At 37.0% G+C, this 28000-nt stretch overlaps 1 protein-coding gene across 3 annotated transcripts in view; it reads right to left on the bottom strand.

Annotated features, from left to right (window-relative positions):
• LOC132708052 (uncharacterized) overlaps window positions 1–26984 on the bottom strand; it is a 122709-nt gene extending 95725 nt beyond the window's left edge. For all 3 annotated transcript variants that reach the window (XM_060680159.1, XM_060680157.1, XM_060680156.1), the window contains exon 1: window positions 26845–26984. In XM_060680159.1, coding sequence (XP_060536142.1) covers window positions 26845–26898 — 54 coding nt within the window. In that variant the 5' untranslated portion in view covers window positions 26899–26984. The remainder of the gene's footprint in view (window positions 1–26844) is intronic.
• Between the last annotated feature and the right edge of the window lie 1016 nt (window positions 26985–28000).

Below are 28000 nucleotides of genomic sequence, written 5' to 3'. Positions count from 1 at the left end.
TGCCATGAACCTTTTATTTTTGCGATAATCTGGAGCAGCTCTCTTTCTATCGTAAAATCGCCATATCACACGGTACATTAAAAACAAACATTTTTGTGTTAACGTGCAATTAAAAGTTACACGCCCTGCTTTCCATTACGATTTTATTGGCTGCGAACTTCATAAAACTACAAAGTACTACAATAAATACAAAGTGTTTATTTTTTCGGTTGATTACGGCTTTTCGTCCGAACGATTTTTTGTTTTTTTTTATTACTTTGTTTTATTACAAACAGGAATGGATAGCATGTTATAAAATTTATCAATTCCGTATAATTTTGAAAAGACAGTTTCATTTTTTCCAGTCATGAAAACAACTACAAATAATATAAATTCTACATTTAGTTTACAATTTTCTCGTTTGTTAAAAGTTGTAATTGTAACAAAATTATTAAATATAATTAGTTTTTGTGATGGTATTATTCTTGTAACTCCAAATAATTTTTTATCTTGTTTCAATGCAAAATAGATAAATGTGATTAATTGTGAATTATATTAAGTTTATTCGGATGAGAGTTTAGCCTATTTCGATGAACTACTCCATAGCATCTCAACTCTTAAAAACTTACACAGAGAGTGCAGATACCTTATTAATCCAATATAGAGCAACCACTTCAGCAAATGAAAGTAAGAAAATTGAATTAATTAATTAATTTAAAATTAATATACCATAGTTTTCAAAGCTGAAAAACTTAATTATTTTGTTTCTCATTCTAATTAATAAGAGAAAGTCATTCTGCCTATATATAAAAAAAGAATCTTGGGTCATATCTCAAATCGTTTGTTATATTGTTATTGTTATTCGTCTCTTGTGCCGATTCCTATATTAATTACTATCATATTCTACACCGTAAAATCCAAATCATCAATAATAATATAAAACTTCCGCTTGTGTTGCATTGGCCATTTCATAACTTTCGACTCCATCCCAAAAATGATTAAATCATATTCCAACCCTGGGGTCTTTTATTTTATGACCTGATACCGCCACAGAAATGTCAAACTAACGAAAACAAATCCTTCTTTAACTATCCCACTCAGAATTGCTTTTATTGGTTTTCGAAGACCTTAAACTATGGCAACGTTTTATTGTCCTCCATTCGATGAATCCAGCCAATATATAGCAGTAAAATTTTAAGTTTCTAGATATGGCGCATTGGAGTAGCGTAGTTTATATTTTCTTAGCAGCGGATACATTGTATCGTATTAGAAAAATGAAACGATCTCTTCTGAAGATGTTTATGGATATTACTAACTGGTAATTGGCAACCTACATAATGTAACATTTATATCAGAATGCAAATAGATGTACATTTAATAATATCATGCACCTAAGTTAGTACCCGTCAAATATACGGAATAAAAAATACATGAAGATGGTCCAAGTTAACGTTTTAAAATCTGTGGTCAAGAAATATCTGTGCTGTGTATGGTTTTATCTCTAGTAGCAGATTATTTGACTTTTTTTAAATGTTTTTAGTGTTAAGGCTTTCTGTCCATTTAACACTATTTGGTAACTGAAAATTGTGATACAAGAATAGGCGAGGCCTTTTTCTGTGAATATGAAATGGAAAAATTTAGCCCAAGGTATCTTGACGGGATATTGCATCGTATTTTCCCTGAAGTGGAAGAAAACAAGGTTTTTCAAAAGCTCCTTGGCATGAATGAATTTGTCGCAATTTTAAAATAGTTCTTACTTTTCCAAGCCACATATAGACCGATTCGCGTTTGTACTTTACCCCCAAACAAAATATGTTATATTTCAAAATTTAGTGATATTTGCATAATCTACAATATATACTAAGCATACCCAAGCATAAAGTATAAATACCCAACCAAAACAAGAAATCAAGTACATCGGCCTTTAAAACACGACTTGGATTTGGCTGCATACATACGAAATGGCCAAGTTTTTTGCACAAACGTCCAATATTTTACCATTTTTGATAAGTTTTTGTAATAGTAATATCCAAAAACAACTTTTCTACTCCTTGCTCTAAAATAGGCAATTGTCTGCCCATTTAGGTTGAGGAAAGTGTCATTCTAACACTACTCGTTCGTTTCCTATGGTTTCAAACTACTTCGGACATTTCCGTGATATTATCAAATGGGTTTGGGAGCAATAGATTGTTTTCGAAGATATTACCTATGAATTAAATTTTTGACGTTTTTCAATTCTGACGGATATGTTAGTGAATGTATTTGTGTTGTTTTGGAAAAATGTACCCTAAAACTAATAGTCGTGGAAAAAGTATAGTATGCAACTCGTTTGGTAAACTATTTAGGACTTGTTCCACTCGTGCCAAATAAGTTCCCGACTCAAATGCCGATTACCACACTTGTTGTATAACAAACTATTTTACGATGAAAAAGTTACTTTTCTCACAAAAAATAAACAGACACAGACGTAGTACAGGATGCGCATGAAATCGAGGTTAAAAACTCCCCTACATTGGCGCAAGCGTTTGTTTATTCGTTGTAATGTTGACACCATGAAAAAAGACATTTCTTACAGACCGCTTACAAATCGCTATTATTAAAAGAAGTACTATTTAAAAGTATTATTTTGTTAAAGTAAATTTTAATAAATTTCTAATTTGCCTATACTTTTGAACACATGAAAAAATTACCACCACTGACAACATTGTCTCAGCCCCTCAAGATATTTGCATATATATATATATATATATATATATATATATATATATATATATATATATATATATATATATATATATATATATATATATATATATATGCCCTCGGGGGCTCACAACTGGTGGGTACGGGCCTGGCGAACCCGAGGTACCCTAGCTGAGCCTCATTCTGTTTCAACTTATCTTGTTTGGGGCTCTCTCTCCTTTTCATCTTTCCTATCGGCCCCCCTAGGCCAACTCTTGGTATTTTTCCGACCCCGACGCTATTAGGTTGCGAGAGCTAGGGGTCTCTCCTTTTCACCTATTTATATTTCTACCTGGCAGATAGGTATAAAATGCGTAAAAAAACGGATATGTCCAACGGAAGGCAGAAGAGTACGGTGCAAGGTTTCGGATGCCTAGTACCGGTCCAGAACAGGGGTAGTGAAGCAGGCCCCACTGGACCGTCAGCCAGCGACTGCGGCTCACCCTCAGTGGTATTCCAGGCTGAGGAGAGTATTTTTGCTACTGGATACGAAGAGATAAACCCGTTTCAAAGAAGAGACTCTATTCAAAGAACACCACCGAGACGGAGAACCTTCCCGCTCCCAGAAGCTAGTGATCTATTGGCCCACCAAACAGAAGGCCCTATCACGGAAAATGCAGCTAAAAGAAAGAGACTGGAGGGAACCCGATAACTCAACAAGCAAAAATGTGAACAAGGACCTTGTCCACACCTTAGACAAAGTATTCGCACAGGTAAGAACTATGGAAAGAATAATCAAAGAAGCATATAAACCAAAAAAGGAATACTGTGAGATCAGTGGCAAACTATCCTTCTTAACAGAGAAGCTCCGTGCGATGGATATCGAAAAATGGTTGCATGATGTGAGTACAAATACTGAAGCAGAAAAGAAACTTCGTCTAGAAAATGATGAACTGCGAATGCAGGTCAACGCTATGAAAACGGAACAGAACGACAAACGACAAGAAAGATCAGAGACCATAAAATGTGACGCGTGTGCACGAGCGGAAAAAAGAGTCTTGAGACAACCGCAGCTCAAAAAAGAGGAGACTTTCGAGTGCTACCAGTCCATCAGTGAAGAGGACTGGGAAGGAAACGTATTTTACGATTTGGAAAGTATCGAGGGACCAGCGCAAGACACCGCAACGGAGTGGGACTTAATTCTGCCGTGTAATACTAAATTGGAGTCACGCAACAAAGAGATCAAGAGAACAATAGACAAATTTGGGGCCAAACATGGTCTTACGTCTCAAAACAAGAGAGAAGGTGAAGTTGCCATCATGGTGCACTCCGTGGGCTTTCCTGACGTTAGTGGAAAATTCACTCAGTCAGAAGTGGGCGACTCAGAGATGTTCGAGGCTCTACGCAGGATCAAAATCCAAGTCATAAAACAGGATAGAACTAATATAGCGATTCTCGATAACGATGAGATCACCGGAACCATAATGACACGAATGCTGCAGTTCTTATTCTGCGATACGACAGTACGTATTGCAAAAATTCGACGAGAACAGTACCAGCCAAGCCAGCATATAAAACGCAACAAAGAGACGAATCCGAGGAAACCCAAGGAAGATGCGCTGCTGATAGAAATGAAAGACACGAGCTTTGCGGACCTCCTTAAGGCCGTTAAAACTGCTGTAGATCCTAGCGCCATAGGCGTCGACAGTGGACAACTTAGCAAAACAAGAAACGGCCAAGTCTTACTTACCGTCAATAATGGATCCGATCGAGCTGAACTGCTAAAAAGGGAAATTGGTGAAAAGGCACCCGGGGCCACTGCACATTTGCTAAAAAGCAAAAAAGTTCTCCACGTTAAAGACCTAGACGAAGTTACTACAACTGACGAGATCAAAGAGGCTGTTTCTAAGGCAACGGGCACCAACCCAGTAATGTAGACGTAAGAGCTCTCAGACCAGCTTACGGAGGCAGGCAAAATGCCACCCTAATTGTAAGCGAGGCGAAAGCAGAAAAACTTATCAATCTTAAGACGATAAAAATCGGCTGGACTAGTTGCCGAATTTACGAAAGGCAGAGAGAAGACCGATGCTTTAGATGCTGGGGATTAGGGCATGTCAAGTCGCAATGTAAAGGGCCAGATAGAGAAAAACTATGTCGGAAATGTGGGCACGAGGGCCACAAAGCTCGAATAAACCATTCTGCCTCCAATGTAAAGCAGAGGGCCATCAAACCGGCTCCCCTAGATGCCCATCAAAAGTGCAGGCGGCGGTAGCACCAAAGAAAACAACCGCACCCACACAATCATCAGATTCCTCCAAATAAATACCAACAGAAATCGCGCAGCCCAAGATGTGTTGATAGTAAGCGAACCCAACAGATTCGCCATTCAGAATAGAAAGGACTGGGTTAAGGATAACGAGTGCAAAGCTGCCATAAAAGTCATTGGAAATAACATAGCAATTAAAAGGCAGGGTAGCGGTTCCGGATATTGCTTTATAGAAACGGTAGACTTTACCATCTATAGTTGTTATTTCTCCGGCAACGACGAGATTGATCAACTGGACGAGGCCCTATTTGAAATCGGCAGGATGGTGCAAGGCAACAACGAAAAGGCTATCATTGCTGGGGACTTTAATGCCAAATCTACGGAGTGGGGTATGACGCATACTGACGCGAGGGGCGAAATGGTCACAGAGTGGATGGCCGCCAACGGCTTAATCACTGTAAACCAGGGAAACTCGCCAACGTTTCAAAGCCAAGGCTACGGTTCGATTCTTGATCTCACCATAGTGACTGAAGGCATCAGGATGAAAATCGGACAATGGAGAGTAGTTGAAACAGAAACGTTAAGTGATCACAACTACATAACTTTTGAAGTAAAAAATAGTGACCCGACAGTGGTACGGCAAAGAGAATGCATAGGCTGGCAAGTCAAAAAACTTGACAGAAATAAGCTTCACAATGCAATCGGGTCGCTTGGCGAAGACGGACCATCGGCAAAAGATTTCTCAGAAGAGTTGGCAACGCTGTGTGACATCCCAATGCCAAAGAAAAGGAGTTTCAGGAACAAACAGCCTGCGTACTGGTGGAACAGCGAAATAGCGGAACTTCGTAGAGACTGTATAAATAAGTAACGGAAATACACAAGAACTGTCAAACATGGCATTATTCGAGATACACTAAGAACATGTGAGGAAAACAGAGAAAGCAAGATAGCGCTCAGAGACAAAATCAAGAAGGCAAAGAAAGAGTGCTGGACGCGGCTCCTTCACGACGTTGATCGTGACATCTGGGGCGATGGTTACAAAATCGCGATGAAGAGCCTTTTTGGATTTCCGCCACGACCTAACCTAAGCATGGAAGCAACAGAGAAGATCGTACGACATCTATTTCCGTGTCATGACGCGGTATCGTTTGCTCGCGACGATGGTGCGAAGCCTGTAGTATTCACCGTGGATGAACTAAGCAACGCTGCTGCGAAACTTAAGAACAAGAAGGCGGCAGGCCCTGGAGGGGTCCCGGTCGAAATCCTTAAGGAGCTGGTGGCGACAAACCCTGAATATGTATTAGCCACCTATAATAAGCTAGCAGAAAAAAGCTGCTTTCCAGCGGAGTGGAAGGCAGCTAGGATGTTCCTGCTGAGGAAAGGCGACCACACGCTGGAGAACCCATCGTCCTATAGACCAATCTGCCTGCTGGATGCAGAGGGAAAACTTTACGAGCAACTAGTGATTGCACGCCTGCACAGGGAAATTGAGCGTACTGGTGGTCTGTCGGCTAGGCAGTATGGCTTCAGGAGCGGTAGACAAACAGTTGATGCCATAGCAAGGGTTAGTGAAATCTCCAACAAGGCTTCAAATTTCGCGCATGCAAATCGTAGACTGGCGGTTATAATAACTCTTGATGTCCGAAATGCCTTTAATAGTGCCTCGTGGCAATTAATCCTGGAAGAATTAAGAAAGCGCCAAATAGACGAAGGCCTAATAAACTTAATAGCGTCATACCTCTCTGACAGGGAGATCCTACTGGAGGCACAGGGACAGGCAAAGGGGCATAACAAGCGGAGTACCACAGGGCTCGGTCCTTGGACCCACACTGTGGAACGTGCTCTATGATGGGCTTTTTGCGTTGGAGATGCCAAACGGAGTGACACTAATAGGGTTTGGTGACGACATCGGCATGATTGTGGTAGCAAAGAACGAGGAGCTCCTGATGTGCAACGCAAACACGGCGCTACAGAGAGTTGCGCGATAGCTCGAGCAGACACGGTTAGCCCTAGCGCCGGAGAAAACCAAAGCAGTGTTGCTAACCACAAAACGGAAGATAGGCCACGTTGTTTTCAATGTTATGGGTAGTGAGATTGGCTTGAGTGACGCTGTCAAATACCAGGGAGTATGACTTGACAGAAAGCTAAGTTTCGCTGAGCAAGTAAAGCGAACTGTGCAAAAGGCATATATGTATATATATATATATATATATATATATATATATATATATATATATATATATATATATATATATATATATATATATATATATATATATATATATATATATATATATATATATATATATATATACACAACAGCGCAGAAGTCGTTTTTTCTGCCTTTTGCACAGTTCGCTTTACGTGCTCAGCGAAACTTAGCTTTCTGTCAAGCCATACTCCCTGGTATTTGACAGCGTCACTCAAGCCAATCTCACTACCCATAACATTGAAAACAACGTGGCCTATCTTCCGTTTTGTGGTTAGCAACACTGCTTTGGTTTTCTCCGGCGCTAGGGCCAACCGTGTCTGCTCGAGCTATCGCGCAACTCTCTGTAGCGCCGTGTTTGCGTTGCACATCAGGAGCTCCTCGTTCTTTGCTACCACAATCATGCCGATGTCGTCGGCAAACCCTATTAGTGTCACTCCGTTTGGCATCTCCAACGCAAAAAGCCCATCATAGAGCACGTTCCACAGTGTGGGTCCAAGGACCGAGCCCTGTGGTACTCCGCTTGTTATGCCCCTTTGCCTGTCCCTGTGCCTCCAGTAGGATCTCCCTGTCAGAGAGGTATGACGCCATTAAGTTTATTAGGCCTTCGTCTATTTGGCGCTTTCTTAATTCTTCCAGGATTAATTGCCACGAGGCACTATTAAAGGCATTTCGGACATCAAGAGTTATTATAACCGCCAGTCTACGATTTGCATGCGCGAAATTTGAAGCCTTGTTGGAGATTTCACTAACCCTTGCTATGGCATCAACTGTTTGTCTACCGCTCCTGAAGCCATACTGCCTAGCCGACAGACCACCAGTACGCTCAATTTCCCTGTGCAGGCGTGCAATCACTAGTTGCTCGTAAAGTTTTCCCTCTGCATCCAGCAGGCAGATTGGTCTATAGGACGATGGGTTCTCCAGCGTGTGGTCGCCTTTCCTCAGCAGGAACATCCTAGCTGCCTTCCACTCCGCTGGAAAGCAGCTTTTTTCTGCTAGCTTATTATAGGTGGCTAATTCATATTCAGGGTTTGTCGCCACCAGCTCCTTAAGGATTTCGGCCGGGACCCCTCCAGGGCCTGCCGCCTTCTTGTTCTTAAGTTTCGCAGCAGCGTTGCTTAGTTCATCCACGGTGAATACTACAGGCTTCGCACCATCGTCGCGAGCAAACGATACCGCGTCATGACACGGAAATAGATGTCGTACGATCTTCTCTGTTGCTTCCATGCTTAGGTTAGGTCGTGGCGGAAATCCAAAAAGGCTCTTCATCGCGATTTTGTAACCATCGCCCCAGATGTCACGATCAACGTCGTGAAGGAGCCGCGTCCAGCACTCTTTCTTTGCCTTCTTGATTTTGTCTCTGAGCGCTATCTTGCTTTCTCTGTTTTCCTCACATGTTCTTAGTGTATCTCGAATAATGCCATGTTTGACAGTTCTTGTGTATTTCCTCGCTTATTTATACAGTCTCTACGAAGTTCCGCTATTTCGCTGTTCCACCAGTACGCAGGCTGTTTGTTCCTGAAACTCCTTTTCTTTGGCATTGGGATGTCACACAGCGTTGCCAACTCTCCTGAGAAATCTCTTGCCGATGGTCCGTCTTCGCCAAGCGACCCGATTGCATTGTGAAGCTTATTTCTGTCAAGTTTTTTGACTTGCCAGCCTATGCATTCTCTTTGCCGTACCACTGTCGGGTCACTATTTTTTACTTCAAAAGTTATGTAGTTGTGATCACTTAACGTTTCTGTTTCAACTACTCTCCATTGTCCGATTTTCATCCTGATGCCTTCAGTCACTATGGTGAGATCAAGAATCGAACCGTAGCCTTGGCTTTGAAACGTTGGCGAGTTTCCCTGGTTTACAGTGATTAAGCCGTTGGCGGCCATCCACTCTGTGACCATTTCGCCCCTCGCGTCAGTATGCGTCATACCCCACTCCGTAGATTTGGCATTAAAGTCCCCAGCAATGATAGCCTTTTCGTTGTTGCCTTGCACCATCCTGCCGATTTCAAATAGGGCCTCGTCCAGTTGATCAATCTCGTCGTTGCCGGAGAAATAACAACTATAGATGGTAAAGTCTACCGTTTCTATAAAGCAATATCCGGAACCGCTACCCTGCCTTTTAATTGCTATGTTATTTCCAATGACTTTTATGGCAGCTATGCACTCGTTATCCTTAATCCAGTCCTTTCTATTCTGAATGGCGATTCTGTTGGGTTCGCTTACTATCAACACATCTTGGGCTGCGCGACTTCTGTTGGTATTTATTTGGAGGAATCTGATGATTGTGTGGGTGCGGTTGCTTTCTTTGGCGCTACCGCCGCCTGCACTTTTGATGGGCATCTAGGGGAGCCGGTTTGATGGCCCTCTGCTTTACATTGGAGGCAGAATGGTTTATTCGAGCTTTGTGGCCCTCGTGCCCACATTTCCGACATAGTTTTTCTCTATCTGGCCCTTTACATTGCGACTTGACATGCCCTAATCCCCAGCATCTAAAGCATCGGTCTTCTCTCTGCCTTTCGTAAATTCGGCAACTAGTCCAGCCGATTTTTATCGTCTTAAGATTGATAAGTTTTTCTGCTTTCGCCTCGCTTACAATTAGGGTGGCATTTTGCCTGCCTCCGTAAGCTGGTCTGAGAGCTCTTACGTCTACATTACTGGGGTTGGTGCCCGTTGCCTTAGAAACAGCCTCTTTGATCTCGTCAGTTGTAGTAACTTCGTCTAGGTCTTTAACGTGGAGAACTTTTTTGCTTTTTAGCAAATGTGCAGTGGCCCCGGGTACCTTTTCACCAATTTCCCTTTTTAGCAGTTCAGCTCGATCGGATCCATTATTGACGGTAAGTAAGACTTGGCCGTTTCTTGTTTTTCTAAGTTGTCCAATGTCGACGCCTATGGCGCTAGGATCTACAGCAGTTTTAACGGCCTTAAGGAGGTCCGCAAAGCTCGTGTCTTTCATTTCTATCAGCAGCGCATCTTCCTTGGGTTTCCTCGGATTCGTCTCTTTGTTGCGTTTTATATGCTGGCTTGGCTGGTACTGTTCTCGTCGAATTTTTGCAATACGTACTGTCGTATCGCAGAATAAGAACTGCAGCATTCGTGTCATTATGGTTCCGGTGATCTCATCGTTATCGAGAATCGCTATATTAGTTCTATCCTGTTTTATGACTTGGATTTTGATCCTGCGTAGAGCCTCGAACATCTCTGAGTCGCCCACTTCTGACTGAGTGGATTTTTCGCTCAAGATAAGGTAGAATATCCACCTAGTGGACTGCACTAATTTTCCACTAACGTCAGGAAAGCCCACGGAGTGCACCATGATGGCAACTTCACCTTCTCTCTTGTTTTGAGACGTAAGACCATGTTTGGCCCCAAATTTGTCTATTGTTCTATTGATCTCTTTGTTGCGTGACTCCAATTTAGTATTACACGGCAGAATTAAGTCCCACTCCGTTGCGGTGTCTTGCGCTGGTCCCTCGATACTTTCCAAATCGTAAAATACGTTTCCTTTCCAGTCCTCTTCACTGATGGACTGGTAGCACTCGAAAGTCTCCTCTTTTTTGAGCTGCGGTTGTCTCAAGACTCTTTTTTCCGCTCGTGCACACGCGTCACATTTTATAGTCTCTGATCTTTCTTGTCGTTTGCCGTTCTGTTCCGTTTTCGTAGCGTTGACCTGCATTCGCAGTTCATCATTTTCTAGACGAAGTTTCTTTTCTGCTTCAGTATTTGTACTCACATCATGCAACCATTTTTCGATATCCATCGCACGGAGCTTCTCTGTTAAGAAGGATAGTTTGCCACTGATCTCACAGTATTCCTTTTTTGGTTTATATGCTTCTTTGATTATTCTTTCCATAGTTCTTACCTGTGCGAATACTTTGTCTAAGGTGTGGACAAGGTCCTTGTTCACATTTTTGCTTGTTGAGTTATCGGGGGTTCCCTCCAGTCTCTTTCTTTTAGCTGCATTTTCCGTGATAGGGCCTTCTGTTTGGTGGGCCAATAGATCACTAGCTTCTGGGAGCGGGAAGGTTCTCCGTCTCGGTGGTGTTCTTTGAATAGAGTCTCTTCTTTGAAACGGGTTTATCTCTTCGTATCCAGTAGCAAAAATACTCTCCTCAGCCTGGAATACCACTGAGGGTGAGCCGCAGTCGCTGGCTGACGGTCCAGTGGGGCCTGCTTCACTACCCCTGTTCTGGACCGGTACTAGGCATCCGAAACCTTGCACCGCACTCTTCTGCCTTCCGTTGGACATATCCGTTTTTTTACGCATTTTATACCTATCTGCCAGGTAGAAATATAAATAGGTGAAAAGGAGAGACCCCTAGCCCTCGCAACCTAATAGCGTCGGGGTCGGAAAAATACCAAGAGTTGGCCTAGGGGGGCCGATAGGAAAGATGAAAAGGAGAGAGAGCCCCAAACAAGATAAGTTGAAACAGAATGAGGCTCAGCTAGGGTACCTCGGGTTCGCCAGGCCCGTACCCACCAGTTGTGAGCCCCCGAGGGCATATATATATATATATATATATATATATATATATATATATATATATATATATATATATATATATATATATATATATATATATATATATATATATATATATATATATATATATATATATATATATATATATATATATATATATATATATATATATATATATATATATATATATATATATATATATATATATATATATATATATATATATATATATATATATATATATATATATATATATATATATATATATATATATATATATATATATATATATATATATATATATATATATATATATATATATATATATATATATATATATATATATTCTCACGTATTGATTCACGGATGGAAAAATGTGATGACACTATATTCCGGGATATCATCCGTTCGCTCGTTGAACTCCGACTGGAATCCTGCTTCCGACTGGAATCCTGCAGACGTTTCGCCAAAATCTCACTTGGCATCTTCAATGCTCGCGCTCCGAAAACACTTCGAACACTGGGAGGTTATCGGCGGTGCGTGTGGTATTTATACTCTGCGCCGGAGATGGTAACGGTGCTGCTTGTGCGTGGGGGGAGGTGGCTCCGCCCCCTGAATTGTCGCGTTGTTAATTTCGCCCGATCGTAGTTGCGATGTCCCCGTTGGCTGCTGCGCATCGCTCTGCTGTTTAATTATCGTTCTCCACGTGTTGGATAAATGCAGAGCGTCGTCTCTCGTATTGAGGTGTCCGGACTTTTCTATTTCGATGGCCTCTCGTATAATCCTAGTCCTAAAATCAGGAATATTAGCTATTTGTTTGCAAGTGCCGAAATCAATTTTATGGCCTGTCTGATGTTGGTGCTGAAACAAAGCAGATGTTGTTTGTTTGTTTCTTATGGCTAAACGATGTTCCTCGAGCCTGGCTGAAATCCTTCTGTTGGTCTGTCCCACATACGTCAGGCTGCACGATCCGCATGCTACACTGTATACTCCTTGGTTTTCCAGAGTAATTTTTTGTTTTGGGTTTCTTAGTATTGCTCCGATGGTATGGTCAGGTTTGTATGCTGTTGATATGTCGTGTTTCCGTAATATTCGGCCGATTTTGTCAGTAACCCCCTTGATGTATGGCAGGACAGCGATCGATCTTCGTTGGGTCTCGTCCTGCACTCTCTGCTGCGGCTGTTGTTGTTTATTGATTGCCTTGTTGATGGTGCGCCTTTGGTATCCGTTTTGTTGAAGACAGGTACTAATTTTCTTCAGTTCTTTATCTCTGTTCCTCTCGTTTGTGAGCCTGAAGGACCGAGCAATTAATGTATTTGCCACTGCCTGTATCTGTGATGGGTGGTGATGAGATTTAGCGTTCAGATATCTATTAGTGTGTGTTGGTTTTCTATAGACGGTGTGTTCCAAGTGTCCATCTTCGGTCCTTGTGATGTGCACATCTAAAAAGGGCAGACTGTTATCCTCTTCAAGTTCTATTGTAAATTGAATCCTTGGGTGAATGGAATTCAGATGATCTAGGAATTTCAAAAGCTCCTCCTTGCCAAAAGGCCATACAACAAATACGTCATCAACGTATCTTGTCCATAGTTTTGGCTTCAGATTTGCCTTCTCTATTGCTTTCTTTTCGAAGTAAATCATGAAGAGGTTGGCAATCACAGGTGAGAGAGATGATCCCATTGCTGCTCCATCTATTTGTCGGTAAATTTTCCCGTTGTGCATAAAGTAAGCGTTTTTCAGGCAATGTCTTGACAGATCCATAATGGATCTGTCAAGACATTGCCTGAAAAACGCTTACTTTATGCACAACGGGAAAATTTACCGACAAATAGATGGAGCAGCAATGGGATCATCTCTCTCACCTGTGATTGCCAACCTCTTCATGATTTACTTCGAAAAGAAAGCAATAGAGAAGGCAAATCTGAAGCCAAAACTATGGACAAGATACGTTGATGACGTATTTGTTGTATGGCCTTTTGGCAAGGAGGAGCTTTTGAAATTCCTAGATCATCTGAATTCCATTCACCCAAGGATTCAATTTACAATAGAACTTGAAGAGGATAACAGTCTGCCCTTTTTAGATGTGCACATCACAAGGACCGAAGATGGACACTTGGAACACACCGTCTATAGAAAACCAACACACACTAATAGATATCTGAACGCTAAATCTCATCACCACCCATCACAGATACAGGCAGTGGCAAATACATTAATTGCTCGGTCCTTCAGGCTCACAAACGAGAGGAACAGAGATAAAGAACTGAAGAAAATTAGTACCTGTCTTCAACAAAATGGATACCAAAGGCGCACCATCAACAAGGCAATCAATAAACAACAACAGCCGCAGCAGAGAGTGCAGGACGAGACCCAACGAAGATCGATCGCTGTCCTGCCATACATCAAGGGGGTTACTGACAAAATCGGCCGAATATTACGGAAACACGACATATCAACAGCATACAAACCTGACCATACCATCGGAGCAATACTAAGAAACCCAAAACAAAAAATTACTCTGGAAAACCAAGGAGTATACAGTGTAGCATGCGGATCGTGCAGCCTGACGTATGTGGGACAGACCAACAGAAGGATTTCAGCCAGGCTCGAGGAACATCGTTTAGCCATAAGAAACAAACAAACAACATCTGCTTTGTTTCAGCACCAACATCAGACAGGCCATAAAATTGATTTCGGCACTTGCAAACAAATAGCTAATATTCCTGATTTTAGGACTAGGATTATACGAGAGGCCATCGAAATAGAAAAGTCCGGACACCTCAATACGAGAGACGACGCTCTGCATTTATCCAACACGTGGAGAACGATAATCAAACAGCAGAGCGATGCGCAGCAGCCAACGGGGACATCGCAACTACGATCGGGCGAAATTAACAACGCGACAATTCAGGGGGCGGAGCCACCTCCCCCCACGCACAAGCAGCACCGTTACCATCTCCGGCGCAGAGTATAAATACCACACGCACCGCCGATAACCTCCCAGTGTTCGAAGTGTTTTCGGAGCGCGAGCATTGAAGATGCCAAGTGAGATTTTGGCGAAACGTCTGCAGGATTCCAGTCGGAGTTCAACGAGCGAACGGATGATATCCCGGAATATAGTGTCATCATATATATATATATATATATATATATATATATATATATATATATATATATATATATATATATATATATATATATATCTATATATATATATATATATGCAAATATCTTGAGGGGCTGAGACAATGTTGTCAGTGGTGGTAATTTTTTCATGTGTTCAAAAGTATAGGCAAATTAGAATTGAAAAACGTCAAAAATTTAAGTCATAGGTAATATCTTCGAAAACAATCTATTGCTCCCAAACCCATTTGATAATATCACGGAAATGTCCGAAGTAGTTTGAAACCATAGGAAACGAACGAGTAGTGTTAGAATGACACTTTCCTCAACCTAAATGGGCAGACAATTGCCTATTTTAGAGCAAGGAGTAGAAAAGGTGTTTTTGGATATTACTATTACAAAAACTTATCAAAAATGGTAAAATATTGGACGTTTGTGCAAAAAACTTGGCCATTTCGTATGTATGCAGCCAAATCCAAGACGTGTTTTAAAGGCGGGTGTACTTGATTTCTTGTTTTGGTTGGGTATTTATACTTTATGCTTGGGTATGCTTAGTATATATTGTAGATTATGCAAATATCACTAAATTTTGAAATATAACATATTTTGTTTGGGGGTAAAGTACAAACGCGAATCGGTCTATATGTGGCTTGGAAAATTAAGAACTATTTTAAAATTGCGACAAATTCATTCATGCCAAGGAGCTTCTGAAAAACCTTGTTTTCTTCCACTTCAGGGAAAATACGATGCAATATCCCGTCAAGATACCTTGGGCTAAATTTTTCCATTTCATATTCACAGAAAAAGGCCTCGCCTATTCTTGTATCACAATTTTCAGTTACCAAATAGTGTTAAATGGACAGAAAGCCTTAACACTAAAAACATTTAAAAAAAGTCAAATAATCTGCTACTAGAGATAGAACCATACACAGCACAGATATTTCTTGACCACAGATTTTAAAACGTTAACTTGGACCATCTTCATGTATTTTTTATTCCGTATATTTGACGGGTACTAACTTAGGTGCATGATATTATTAAATGTACATCTATTTGCATTCTGATATAAATGTTACATTATGTAGGTTGCCAATTACCAGTTAGTAATATCCATAAACATCTTCAGAAGAGATCGTTTCATTTTTCTAATACGTTACAATGTATCCGCTGCTAAGAAAATATAAACTACGCTACTCCAATGCGCCATATCTAGAAACTTAAAATTTTACTGCTATATATTGGCTGGATTCATCGAATGGAGGACAATAAAACGTTGCCATAGTTTAAGGTCTTCGAAAACCAATAAAAGCAATTCTGAGTGGGATAGTTAAAGAAGGATTTGTTTTCGTTAGTTTGACATTTCTGTGGCGGTATCAGGTCATAAAATAAAAGACCCCAGGGTTGGAATATGATTTAATCATTTTTGGGATGGAGTCGAAAGTTATGAAATGGCCAATGCAACACAAGCGGAAGTGTTATATTATTATTGATGATTTGGATTTTACGGTGTAGAATATGATAGTAATTAATATATATATATATATATATATATATATATATATATATATATATATATATATATATATATATATATATATATATATATATATATATATATATATATATATATATATATATATATATATATATATATATATATATGATGACACTATATTCCGGGATATCATCCGTTCGCTCGTTGAACTCCGACTGGAATCCTGCAGACGTTTCGCCAAAATCTCACTTGGCATCTTCAATGCTCGCGCTCCGAAAACACTTCGAACACTTCGGAGCGCGAGCATTGAAGATGCCAAGTGAGATTTTGGCGAAACGTCTGCAGGATTCCAGTCGGATGCAGGATTTGCAGGATTCCAGTCGGAGTTCAACGAGCGAACGGATGATATCCCGGAATATAGTGTCATCACATTTTTCCATCCATATCCATCCATATACAAACAAACTGTTAATTATTGGGATCACCCCAACTTCGATGGATCGCCGTAAAGGGAGCAATAAAAAATGTTGAAGCTCAATGCAAAGTGGCAATTGATTGTAACATCTAGCTTTCGCCCATGGATACAGGCTTCATCAGGACACTAAGTCATATAGAGAACAAAAAAAAAACACTTCATCAGAGTTAACAATCTAACCAAAAAATAGTGAAAAAAACTTACACAACACGCCTCTTTCAACCTCTACATATAGAGAGATGACATCGGTATATAAAATAAAGTGTATCGCCCGTTCTAACTATCAACATAACACTCGATGGATGAAATTTGTTGGATGAAAGTGTTATGTTGATAGTTAGAACGGGCGATACACTTTATTTTATATACCGATGTCATCTCTCTATATGTAGAGGTTGAAAGAGGCGTGTTGTGTAAGTTTTTTTCACTATTTTTTGGTTAGATTGTTAACTCTGATGAAGTGTTTTTTTTTGTTCTCTATATGACTTAGTGTCCTGATGAAGCCTGTATCCATGGGCGAAAGCTAGATATTACAATAAATTGCCACTTTGCTTTGAGCTTCAACATCTTTTATTGCTCCCTTTACGGCGATCCATCGAAGTTGGGGTGATCCCAATAATTAACAGTTTGTTTGTGTGTTACCAGTAGCCCCGTTACTGTCCTTCGCTTCTATATATATATATATATATATATATATATATATATATATATATATATATATATATATATATATATATATATATATATATATATATATATACATATACATATATATATATATATATATATATATATATATATATATATATATATATATATATATATATATATAATGGAAACAATGCTATTTCCCTTGATTATAAATCTATGATGTGGTTAAACTGTGCCAGATTGCTTTGATCTGAAGCAGTTGGTTTTATAAGTTTGTTTTTGATGAACATATAACTGTAGCTTACCCTCGTTCGAAAAATTCTATTTTTATTTTATGCCATCGATGAATATTTGCTTCCGCTTTGTGAGATATGAACAGATATTAATGGAGTAAATTCCGCAGATTTTTATAAATCACCTAGTATTTCCGAAACTAACACAAATGTGGGAAAGACGGAAACAATTTTTAATCATCTTTGGAAATGACCATTTTTTTCTAATTTAACATTTATCATAATTTTTATTTGCCTATATACCAATACTGTCCCAATGCGACCCCCTTTATGAAATTCAAGGAACAAAGGCATGATATTCCAGATGATTTTTTTATTACATCATCGAATATTTAGGCAAAAATGAAATATAAAATTAATAAAATTAGTTTATTATTCTGAACCCATCGTTTTATCCATATTGGGTTTGATAACTTTGCCGACAATTTTGAAAGTTAAAGTTGCTATCCAAGGCAAGTTAGAATCACCATGCAATCGCAACTATAATTAAAAGGCAACATGCAATGTCTGCTTCAAACTGACAATTATTGTTTATGCTGATATTAACAGCAGAACAAAATGTTCTGTTGATCCTGCCGGGTAACAACGTTCTAAACTTAATATTAATTAGAGTAGTGTAATTAATTATAGAGTGGTTCATCTCTGCTTGCGGAACGATAATAATGAAGGAGGTCAGGATTAAACTGAAATGTGCTTACACCATCGTGGTGTAACGGATAGTAGACATTAGACGTATACAAATTTTACAAGGAAATACATTAAATAAGTCCAGTCAATCGATAAAATTATCCAACCAGTTTTACTATTAGTTTAAAATAGCTTGTTTGTTCATAAATCGGTTACTAGTTAAGATACAAGAGTATATGACAACTTATTTAATAGCTGCCCTCGGCTCCACACTGTGCTTATTTTAATTTTATTTCATTTTGATCTGTTAAAAGTGTACATTAAAAAAATGATAAAAAACGAATTGATATATTTTTTATATTGGGGCAACAAAAATAAAGCTTCTGATTTTTTATTTTCTATATTCAAATTGCTTTTCAGCAAATACAGATATTGGAAGTGTAGAATATAATTTTATACATAGATAATATAAGGTGTAACCAAAAAAAACAAACGAATAAAATAATAAACTTTTATTTAATTACGTTCTAGAAATTATTTTTTCAACCAAGGAAAGCATATATATTTATATATAAATGTATATAAATATATTTTTTTGAATTTGTTGTACGCTCAATTCCAAAATCGTTTTAGAGATTTCACATTTTCTAGGTCATGCAGGTAATTATACGGTCGTTTGTAATCATGTTTACAAAGACAATGACAAATCCAAATCACCTCGTAATTAATTGCTGCTTTGCATCTAATATTCAACCCGCACGTGAGACGTCATTTGTCAATTAAGCAGCGTTAAATGCGAATGTTCATACCTACACATTACAGCTGAAGCTAGTTTTAGCGAGATAGTTCCCGTATTATCTCTAACGTACAGCAATAATTCGCAAAACATTAAAAAGTTTTATGACTAATATCACATTTAGCCCAATCAATAAAAATGGGTAGAAGGTCGATATTTTGGCTTTAGAAATATACGCTGCAATTTTTTTTTTCAATTCGTATACCTTATGTTGCTGTAGTGTGAAAATTAATTATGAAGATGATTTTCCGAATGATTCCGCTCGACAACATTTATAAGTAGTTCCCTAATGGTAGGAATTTTTTTTTCTACTCCCGTGTATAAAATTCCTAATTACACACCGATCTAGCGTGCGGGAAGCGTCACTTTACCACGACATTTCCAAGATATTCTAGTTAGTTTCGACGTAGAATCCCTCTTTACCAAAGTTCCTATTCATGAAACTCTCGACATCATTTCAGATATCTTAAAATTCGAGAATCTGGAACCAAACCTTCTCACCTTAATTGAAAAATGCTTATCGGGAACATATTTTTCAAATTTTTTTGAACAAACGTCGGGAACAGCTACGGGTTCTCCACTATCACCAGTCATCGCGAATATATATATGGAAGCCTTTGAGAAGAAAGCTCCGGACACCTTTGATCTAAAACCAAAATTATGGAAATGCTACGTCAATGATACATTTGTTATTTGGCCTCATGGTCAAGAAACCCTAGTAGATTTTCTTAGACATTTAAACTCTATACACCCTAACATACGTTTTACTATTGAGTTGGAAGCTAATAATAACCTGCCATTCTTAGATATTCTTATCAATAGAAAATCAGACCTAACATTGGGTTATTGTGTATACAGAAAAGCTACGCACACAGACCGATACCTTAATGCATGGTCAAAATCATCGGATATCAACTCTCTTGTTTACAGACCCGTAAAACTATCTCAGCCCGAGTCACTGAAAACAGAATTAAAACACCTGCTCTTCTATCTAATAATTTCCACATTAAAGATATTAAACGTTCCATCAAAAAATACAGTTCATCACAATCTTCCAATAGCAATGAGGCCGAAAACAGTCCTACACTTGCTACTGTGGTCCTTCGTTACATTCAAAACACCACTGACCATATATCGAAAGTTCCAAAGAAGTATAACGTCAAAACTAGATTTACCACTTGTCGAAAAATCTCTCAACATCTGCGGTCCGTCAAAGAACAAAATCCATTTGAGACGCCAGGAGTTTACAGCATTCCATGCATATGCGGCAAAGAATACATTGGAGAGATCGGACGAAAACGCCGAAAGAGCCTTACGACTAAGACAAATAAACTCATCAGCTGTGTAACGTTTTAAAATTGTGTTTATTCCGTTCTTTATATGACATATCTAATACTACAGCGCTCTCTGTCCAACGTTAAAAAAATGAGACAACAATAACAGAACCGATCGGAACGATAAAAGAATAGGTTTAATGGGAATTAGTAAATATTTTGTTTGAATGGTACGAAATCTGGTAATCCGAGAATCTGTTATTGTTTTTAATTTGTTAAATTGTGATTTTTTCGTGACGGTCGAGGAAAAAGTATGGTCTACAACACATTTAGTAAACTCTTTATCTCACTCGTTTATTAAGACTCGCTCCGCTCGTGCCAGATAAACTCGTGACTCAAATGCAGTTTACCGCAATTGTTGCATAATGTACTATTTCCAAAAAAGGTCTCATTGAATTGTAAAATCACCAGTAGAGATAGGACGGCGAAAGCTACTATAACATATATTTATCAAGTTATCTTTTCGAAAACAAGATCTAACTTGCCTAATTGTATCGTACAGTAGATATCGCGAATGACGACATTGCATATAACTTATTTAACTTACTTAACTTAACTTAACTTATATTGGGTATAACCACCAAAATTGAAATTCCGGTTTAAACTCCATCTAAATTTTAACAAATATATCTTCGTTATTGCGACATCGAACGTATTGGATATAGCAACTGTTTTCATCTGCTTCCGATCCGGGTAATTCCTGAACCTTAAAATTATCAACGTGCTGTAAACTAAAACACGCAATGGATAACTATCAAAAAAATAAACTTAAAGTGTTCAGTGTAGAAGAGAAGATGAAAATTATCTATCGTGTGAACCGTGGAGAAAAAATCAACATAGCAGATTCTCTAGGAGTAAGTTTGAAAACTTAAGCAATAAATGTGCAAATCGGTTTTCGCCCTCGATTTAATCAGGTTTGTCATTCTATTATTGCAACAATTTGAAAAACACTGAACAAAATAGAAAGTTATTCAACTAGTGGTAGCTCCAATATAGAGACAAAGAAAATCAAACTTTAGATCAAAGTGTGATCTCAGCCCTAAAAAGTCATTTTAAAAGGATTCAAGTTTTGAAGATTAATAAAGATACTCAACGGGGTTGTGGTGTTGTTCAACCCAATGTATTAGATGCTATTATGAGGGTGTCTGAAGCTTGGGACCACGTTACGCAGACCATAATAGCTCACTGCTTTGCTCGCGCTGGATTCTCAAATTCTGAAAATGAGGAGTTAGACAATCAACCCGAAAGTAAATTGCTTTTATCAATGCGAGTCAAAAAGCCCGACGGGAAACAATTTACGAATGTGTTGGAAACATACTGACCCTAAATGGTATCGCTACTGAAGGCGATTGGAGAAATTTCTTCAATGTGGAAGACGAGTTGGAGATAATGTGAAGATGATGAAATTGTTCAAGATGTAATGAACGTCGCGGATAATAACGGCGACGCGGTAGTAGATTTTATTTTATCTGTAAATATGGTGGACCACTAAATCAGTAGATCAGCTGTTAAATGCATATAAAGTGAAATAAGCGTTATTTCACAGTTTAAATCTAGAGGACTTCTGTAAACTCGCTAATATCTTTCGCTAAAACTTCTGTGAAATTTAGTTATTTCCCCTGATAAAATTGTTGTGATTTGAGTAATACATGTAACAAGGCTCAAATTATTACTAGGCAAATATTATCGTAACAATTAAAGAATTTATGTAAACAAACTGTAATGTCTCTGTAAAACTATTGCGAAATTTCTTTATTTCTCCAGATAAAATAGCTGCAATTTTAGTTATTTCTGTAAAAATGCTCGACTTTGCCAATATGACCCTGAAGACCTTAGCAACATTCCTACAAAAATTTCTCATGAAGTCACAAGATCGACCATTTATCCGTACATTATCAATTATAGTTCAAGCGTAGATCGTTGGTGCTCGCATCGCAATTCGTAATGTGATCTTGGTATGTCTGTCGCACGTAGTGACTTCCCTTTGAATCCCCGTGGTGAACCATACGTTATGACTTCACAGTATGTTTAGTTGTAGTACTACAGCTCTCTCTGTCCAACGTACATAGTCAAAAAAATGAGACAACAATAACAGAACCGATCGAAACGATAAAAAATAGGTTTAATGGGAATTAGTATGTTTAGTTTAGTTGTAATACTTTATGACTTCCTACGAGGCAGTAAACTGGCAACGTAGTATTTTTTGCCTAGTTCAAGGCCGTTATTTTGGGCGCATAATATACTGAAAAGGATTCATTTCGTCCGTATTTGCAGCATATTTGTGGGTAACGAACGGAATTTTGTGACTTCCTTAAAAATTGAATGGAGTAATAAATTAATGGTTTCTCTGGTTTTGGATAAAAACAATAATATGTTCAAAAAGATATGATCCAGGATCCATTTATAGTTTCGTTTCATCTATTGAAGTAATCACAATTTGAATATTGGCGGTTTGATTATTTTTCTGTCCTTAATAATAATAAAGGACTTTTATTGTAAAAAATAAACAAATATATAATTTTCCAAATTTCCTTCCGCTTGATCACCTTGAAAAATTTATTTATACAAAGAAGGTGCACATTAACGTCAAAAATAAAATGTAAGAAGCCTGAAATATCTTAGAATTAAATAAATGCTGATAAAGGTTATTTTTCGACTAATTTATGCTAGCGTTTAATTAAATATATTACTGCTCTTTTATTAAAAAATTAAATATATTTTTTTAAGTCAAATTCATTTTTGAAATTTCTCAATCTTCTCAATAGTCATTGTCCAAACTCTTCATTTAATAGTTCACTTAAAATCCTAGCGTTGGGAGCGGGGCAACCATCTTGTTGATAATAAATTCTCTTTCCAGGAATTAATGGTAGGTCTTCCAAGAATGGAATCACATATGTTAAAAATAAGGTCCAACAAATCTACCTCTACCCATACATTGAATTCAAAGCGACCTTGCCTATATATATATATATATATATATATATATATATATATATATATATATATATATATATATATATATATATATATATATATATATATATATATATATATATATATATATATATATATATATATATATATTGCCAAAATATTAAAATGGAAATAAATACCATTTATTTCCATTTTAATATTTTGGCAAATCTTCGTCATTCCCGATGAACCAAAGGATAAATAGTTGGACGTTTCCGTTTCAGTGTGATGCCACTACTGATTCAATGGCTTGCTCCATAGAAGAAAACTGTTTAAAAAAATTTTCTAGGTTCTTGTCTTTGACTTTTTTAACCAAAAATCTCCATAATATTGTTTTAAGTGATTCTGTCATATATTTAATTTCGGATGCCATTAAATCAAGTTCACCTATTTTTGACTAAAATGTCGTTTTTGTTCGAGTTTTAATTTTGTTTTCCAAATTAGTGGTCATAACTTGGCATAGCTTTTGATTTTTTAAACGTTTCTGGCAAAATACGCATTTTAAAACTCGTATAGGTTTTGTAACAGTTTTTATGCCATGATAAACTTGTTCCTTTATGTCAAATTTCAAAAAAATGTGTAGGGCATTATGATCCTTGCCTTAACAGATGTTCATGCGGATTTTTGTACATTCATTTCATTTTTGTTTGGATATTTTTTTGACGTTATGACCTTTCCGCTTTCTTGACAAATTACATATAATTGGAAATGAAAATTGTTTCCTTTAGTGTTAGCAGTTTCTTTCGTTAAAGGCTTTAATTTGATTGTAGACTCAATTTCGCTATCAGGGCAGCAGGGCATTTTAAGGCAAATGCAGTGTACTCAGATTTTTTTTTACAGTTCTCCGTTTTGGCATTAATGAATACAACTTACTTATTTTATATGGCAACCATACTTCTGAAATATAGAGGATTTTTTTATGTATTAGTGTATATGTGTCACTGCCAGTTAAAGACATAACTTTTATTCTTTATTGAATTTTGTGTTCTGTCACACATAATTTTAATGAAAAAAATTAAGCTTTTAGTACATTTTGCAATTTAAAATATACCCAAATTATGAAAAGCATGATATGACAAAGTGTTAAATTTTGTGAAACGAAAACACAGAGGCAGTTGATGAACTTTATTTCAATAAATATCCATTGCAGCGACAACCAGACATGGAGCCAAGGCACTTAGATGAGGAACAGAAAATCCGGGAATTGAATATAATTGGAGAAGTATTGCAAAATCCAAGCATATCTTGATGAGCACTAGCCGACACAACAAATACTGGAAAAACTCAAGTTTTGACTACTTCAAGAAAGCATAAAGAAGAAAAATCCAACAATTACATGAAGGAAATGCCTTTAGAAGAATACAATTTTGCATCTGGTTTATCGGAAAATGCAATTAAAACATTAATTTTCCTTTTAACATATGTGGTTCCATTCTTGGAAGACCTACCATTAATTCCTGGAAAGGGAATTTATTATCAACAAGATGGTTGCCCCGCTCCCAACGCCAGGATTTTAAGTGAACTATTAAATGAAGAGTTTGGACAATGTTGGATTGGAACTAGTAGCCTGCGAAATTGTGTGATGTCAACTACTCTATATTTTTTTATAAGGGATATTTAAAGATCTTATATTTAAAGATAGAAATTTCTAAACCAAAGCAGAATTAGAGGAAGTCACTTGGGAAGCGTTTGCTTCCATCATTCTTATATAGTTAGTGAATAGTTGCCATTGAGTAAGGAAAGGTAAGTTTAGTATATAACAAGTATTCAGCATATTTTGTATTCTAATACTTATTTTGTTAAGTTTATTAAAATAACTATAATTTATCAATAATAAATAAAATTCCAATTAAAATATTAAGTGGTTCTTAGTTTTCATGTTTTTCACTTAAGTAATTTTAAATTGTCCTTATCTTATTTTTATGTTAAGTTCCATTATTTATTAATCAACTCCAATAAACATTTTGCCCACTCTGTCCAAAATCCTGAAAAAAATCGTTTTGATATATTTACAAAAGGTAACCAAAAAAAAAATATATATATATATCAAACCGATATGTTTAGTGGTACATTTTTTTCCATTTGAACTCACAAAGCCTTGATAATTATTAAGTGTCTTATCTACACAAAAATATTATTATAATAACATTTATTTTATACGAAAATTCCTCTCCTTGTCGGTAAAGATAGAAACTAGATATTTCCCAATATACAGTTGTTTAGATAGTCCTTGTCATAACAGACGTTTTCCTTCCAACAAACAGAAAATAGGTTAATCACGATGCGTCTTATAAGTGGAAAATTAATTGGTGGATTAATAACGGTCCTACACCGAATTTTCCGTGAAATGTTTTAGGTGGAGCAGATTTAATAAAACCTAACTATTAGGTACACGAAACTATTAATTAAAGCAAAAGGTACACACAAAATTTGGACGAGCTTACCCCTGAATTTGTTTTAAAACATCATTGCGAACGACATTGCTTTTAATCGGTAATCCGTGTAGGGTTAATCGGCTCAATTACTGAATTTTCTGGTAAAACAAATGATTTTCCACTTCATTGACAAAACCGCAATCATTGAAAATAGACTCGAAACAGCTTTTTTGCTGCATTGTGTGCGATTTTATTATTTTATTGTTGTGATGATTGGGTTTCCACTTTGTTATTATTACGGCTTGTGCGTCCTCAGCGATATATCCAATTTATTCGAGGATGATGTCATAAACAACACTGATGTCACATATTTCAAAATTAAACCGGGAAATACTACTATGATGTAGCAGTAATTAAATTGGTCCAGTTTTGCTTAAAGTCGGTTTTGGTTAGTTAACAATAACAAAAACAACAACTAACCCAACGTTATACTGTAATAATACGTATATAATAAACCAACTTTCTTTTTTGAAATCTAGTACGTGTACTAATTAATTGATAATTAGTTTCGTAAAAGCAACATTTTCCATTTGGCCAAATCTCTCCGCTTCAAAAGCCTTCAGCTTTTTTTTCTTTCGCTGAATATACAATTATAGAAATTGACTTCAGTGTTGTTAATTCTCTCAAGCTGTTACCAAAAAACTACACAGCGTAGATGCCTTACATGTATATTTGGGTGTTCCATAAAAAATATATATGATGAGGCGAATAAACCAAGTTCGATTGCACTAATTTATGAAGTTTTGAAATTAATCAATTCTTGAAAAAATTCAATTTTGTGTGAGAAGTTTCGGTTACCAGTGCATGTTTATAGTATGAATACATAATAGTGTGGTTTGTTTAAAATAATTAAACGAATCTAAAAATATACATATTTTTTATTCTGCTGATTCCAGAAAACAAAATCCTCGACTCAAAACAACTAAAAAAAAAAAGAAACACCATCATTTCATAAGAACACATGAACTGATGATGATCTTTGGTTCGACTATCTCGATGATATTTTTCAAAGTAAATTTCTACTTACATGCAAAATAACCAAAACAAATAAGGAAGCACAATAACTGAAATATGCACACATAACGGATGCGCTCCCGACAGTTTTAATAAATAGTATGAAAAAAAAGCGGCACCGTTAAAGGAAGTGCATCATTTCAATGTCGCACAGGTAACAGATTCGAGTCACAGAGATAATAATATTTAGACCAGGACATGTTGGCTTTAAAGTTCCAGCATTTGTGCATTGATGTTACATAAAGCTTTCTCATTTAATCGAATCAACCCGGCAATGACAATGATTAAAACACAGGCTCACACGATCTTTAAATCCACGTTAAATTGACCTTGAATTAATAAACTAAGTACACGCAGGGGTGGTTTTAAATGCCAGAGATATTTCAAATATGATCGTTTTCAAACTTGTGGATTTTAAAACAGGTCAGGTACAAACAGTCGTTTAAAGTGACAAAAGACTTGTAGATACGATCCAACAGAAAAAATGTGTTAGGATTTCGTGCTTAATAATAATAATAAAAAAATGCCTAATATTTTACTTTTTATAATTTTATTAGTTTTGTTTGTACAATAAGAAAAAATGCGTATCGTATGTTATGACATGTGATGTTTTCGTGACGCACAGGAGGATGGAATGTTATTTATAATTGGGTAAAATAAACACAGAATCCACTTTTCAAGGCACAATTTTATTAATAATCTTTATATTATTTATTAGACAATAAAAATTACTTAATAAATAAACATATTAAAAAAAAAACAATTGTATTTACCAGGTTTTACCAGAATGACAATTTATGTTTTTTATAATTCTAGAGGACAATTTCTGTCAGAAGATATATACCGCTGTTACAGGTATGATTTTCTGTTTCTTTAATTGTAATTTTCTTGTAGTATGTTTAATTCCTGAAAACCAATATTCTCGACTATACGAATTTTCAAATAGCTAGTTGCCTTTATTTATATTTAAAACTTATAGTTATAGGGGTAGCTTATTTTCATTCTCTAACATAATGTTGCTACCAGAGGAACATATCTATTTGCCAAATAATGACGGCATAACCACCGCATTTATTAATTATTAATTTAATAATTAATTAACTTTTCTGTTGTTTGATACTTAGGTTGGTACCTAGTTACTGAATAAGAACGCCCTATGTTAAAACGTG

Source organism: Cylas formicarius, unplaced genomic scaffold (genome assembly GCF_029955315.1).
Source record: "Cylas formicarius isolate icCylForm1 unplaced genomic scaffold, icCylForm1.1 PGA_scaffold_10__41_contigs__length_53128322, whole genome shotgun sequence".
Lineage (NCBI taxonomy): Eukaryota > Metazoa > Arthropoda > Insecta > Coleoptera > Brentidae > Cylas > Cylas formicarius.
This window is presented reverse-complemented; position numbering and strand designations above follow the sequence as displayed.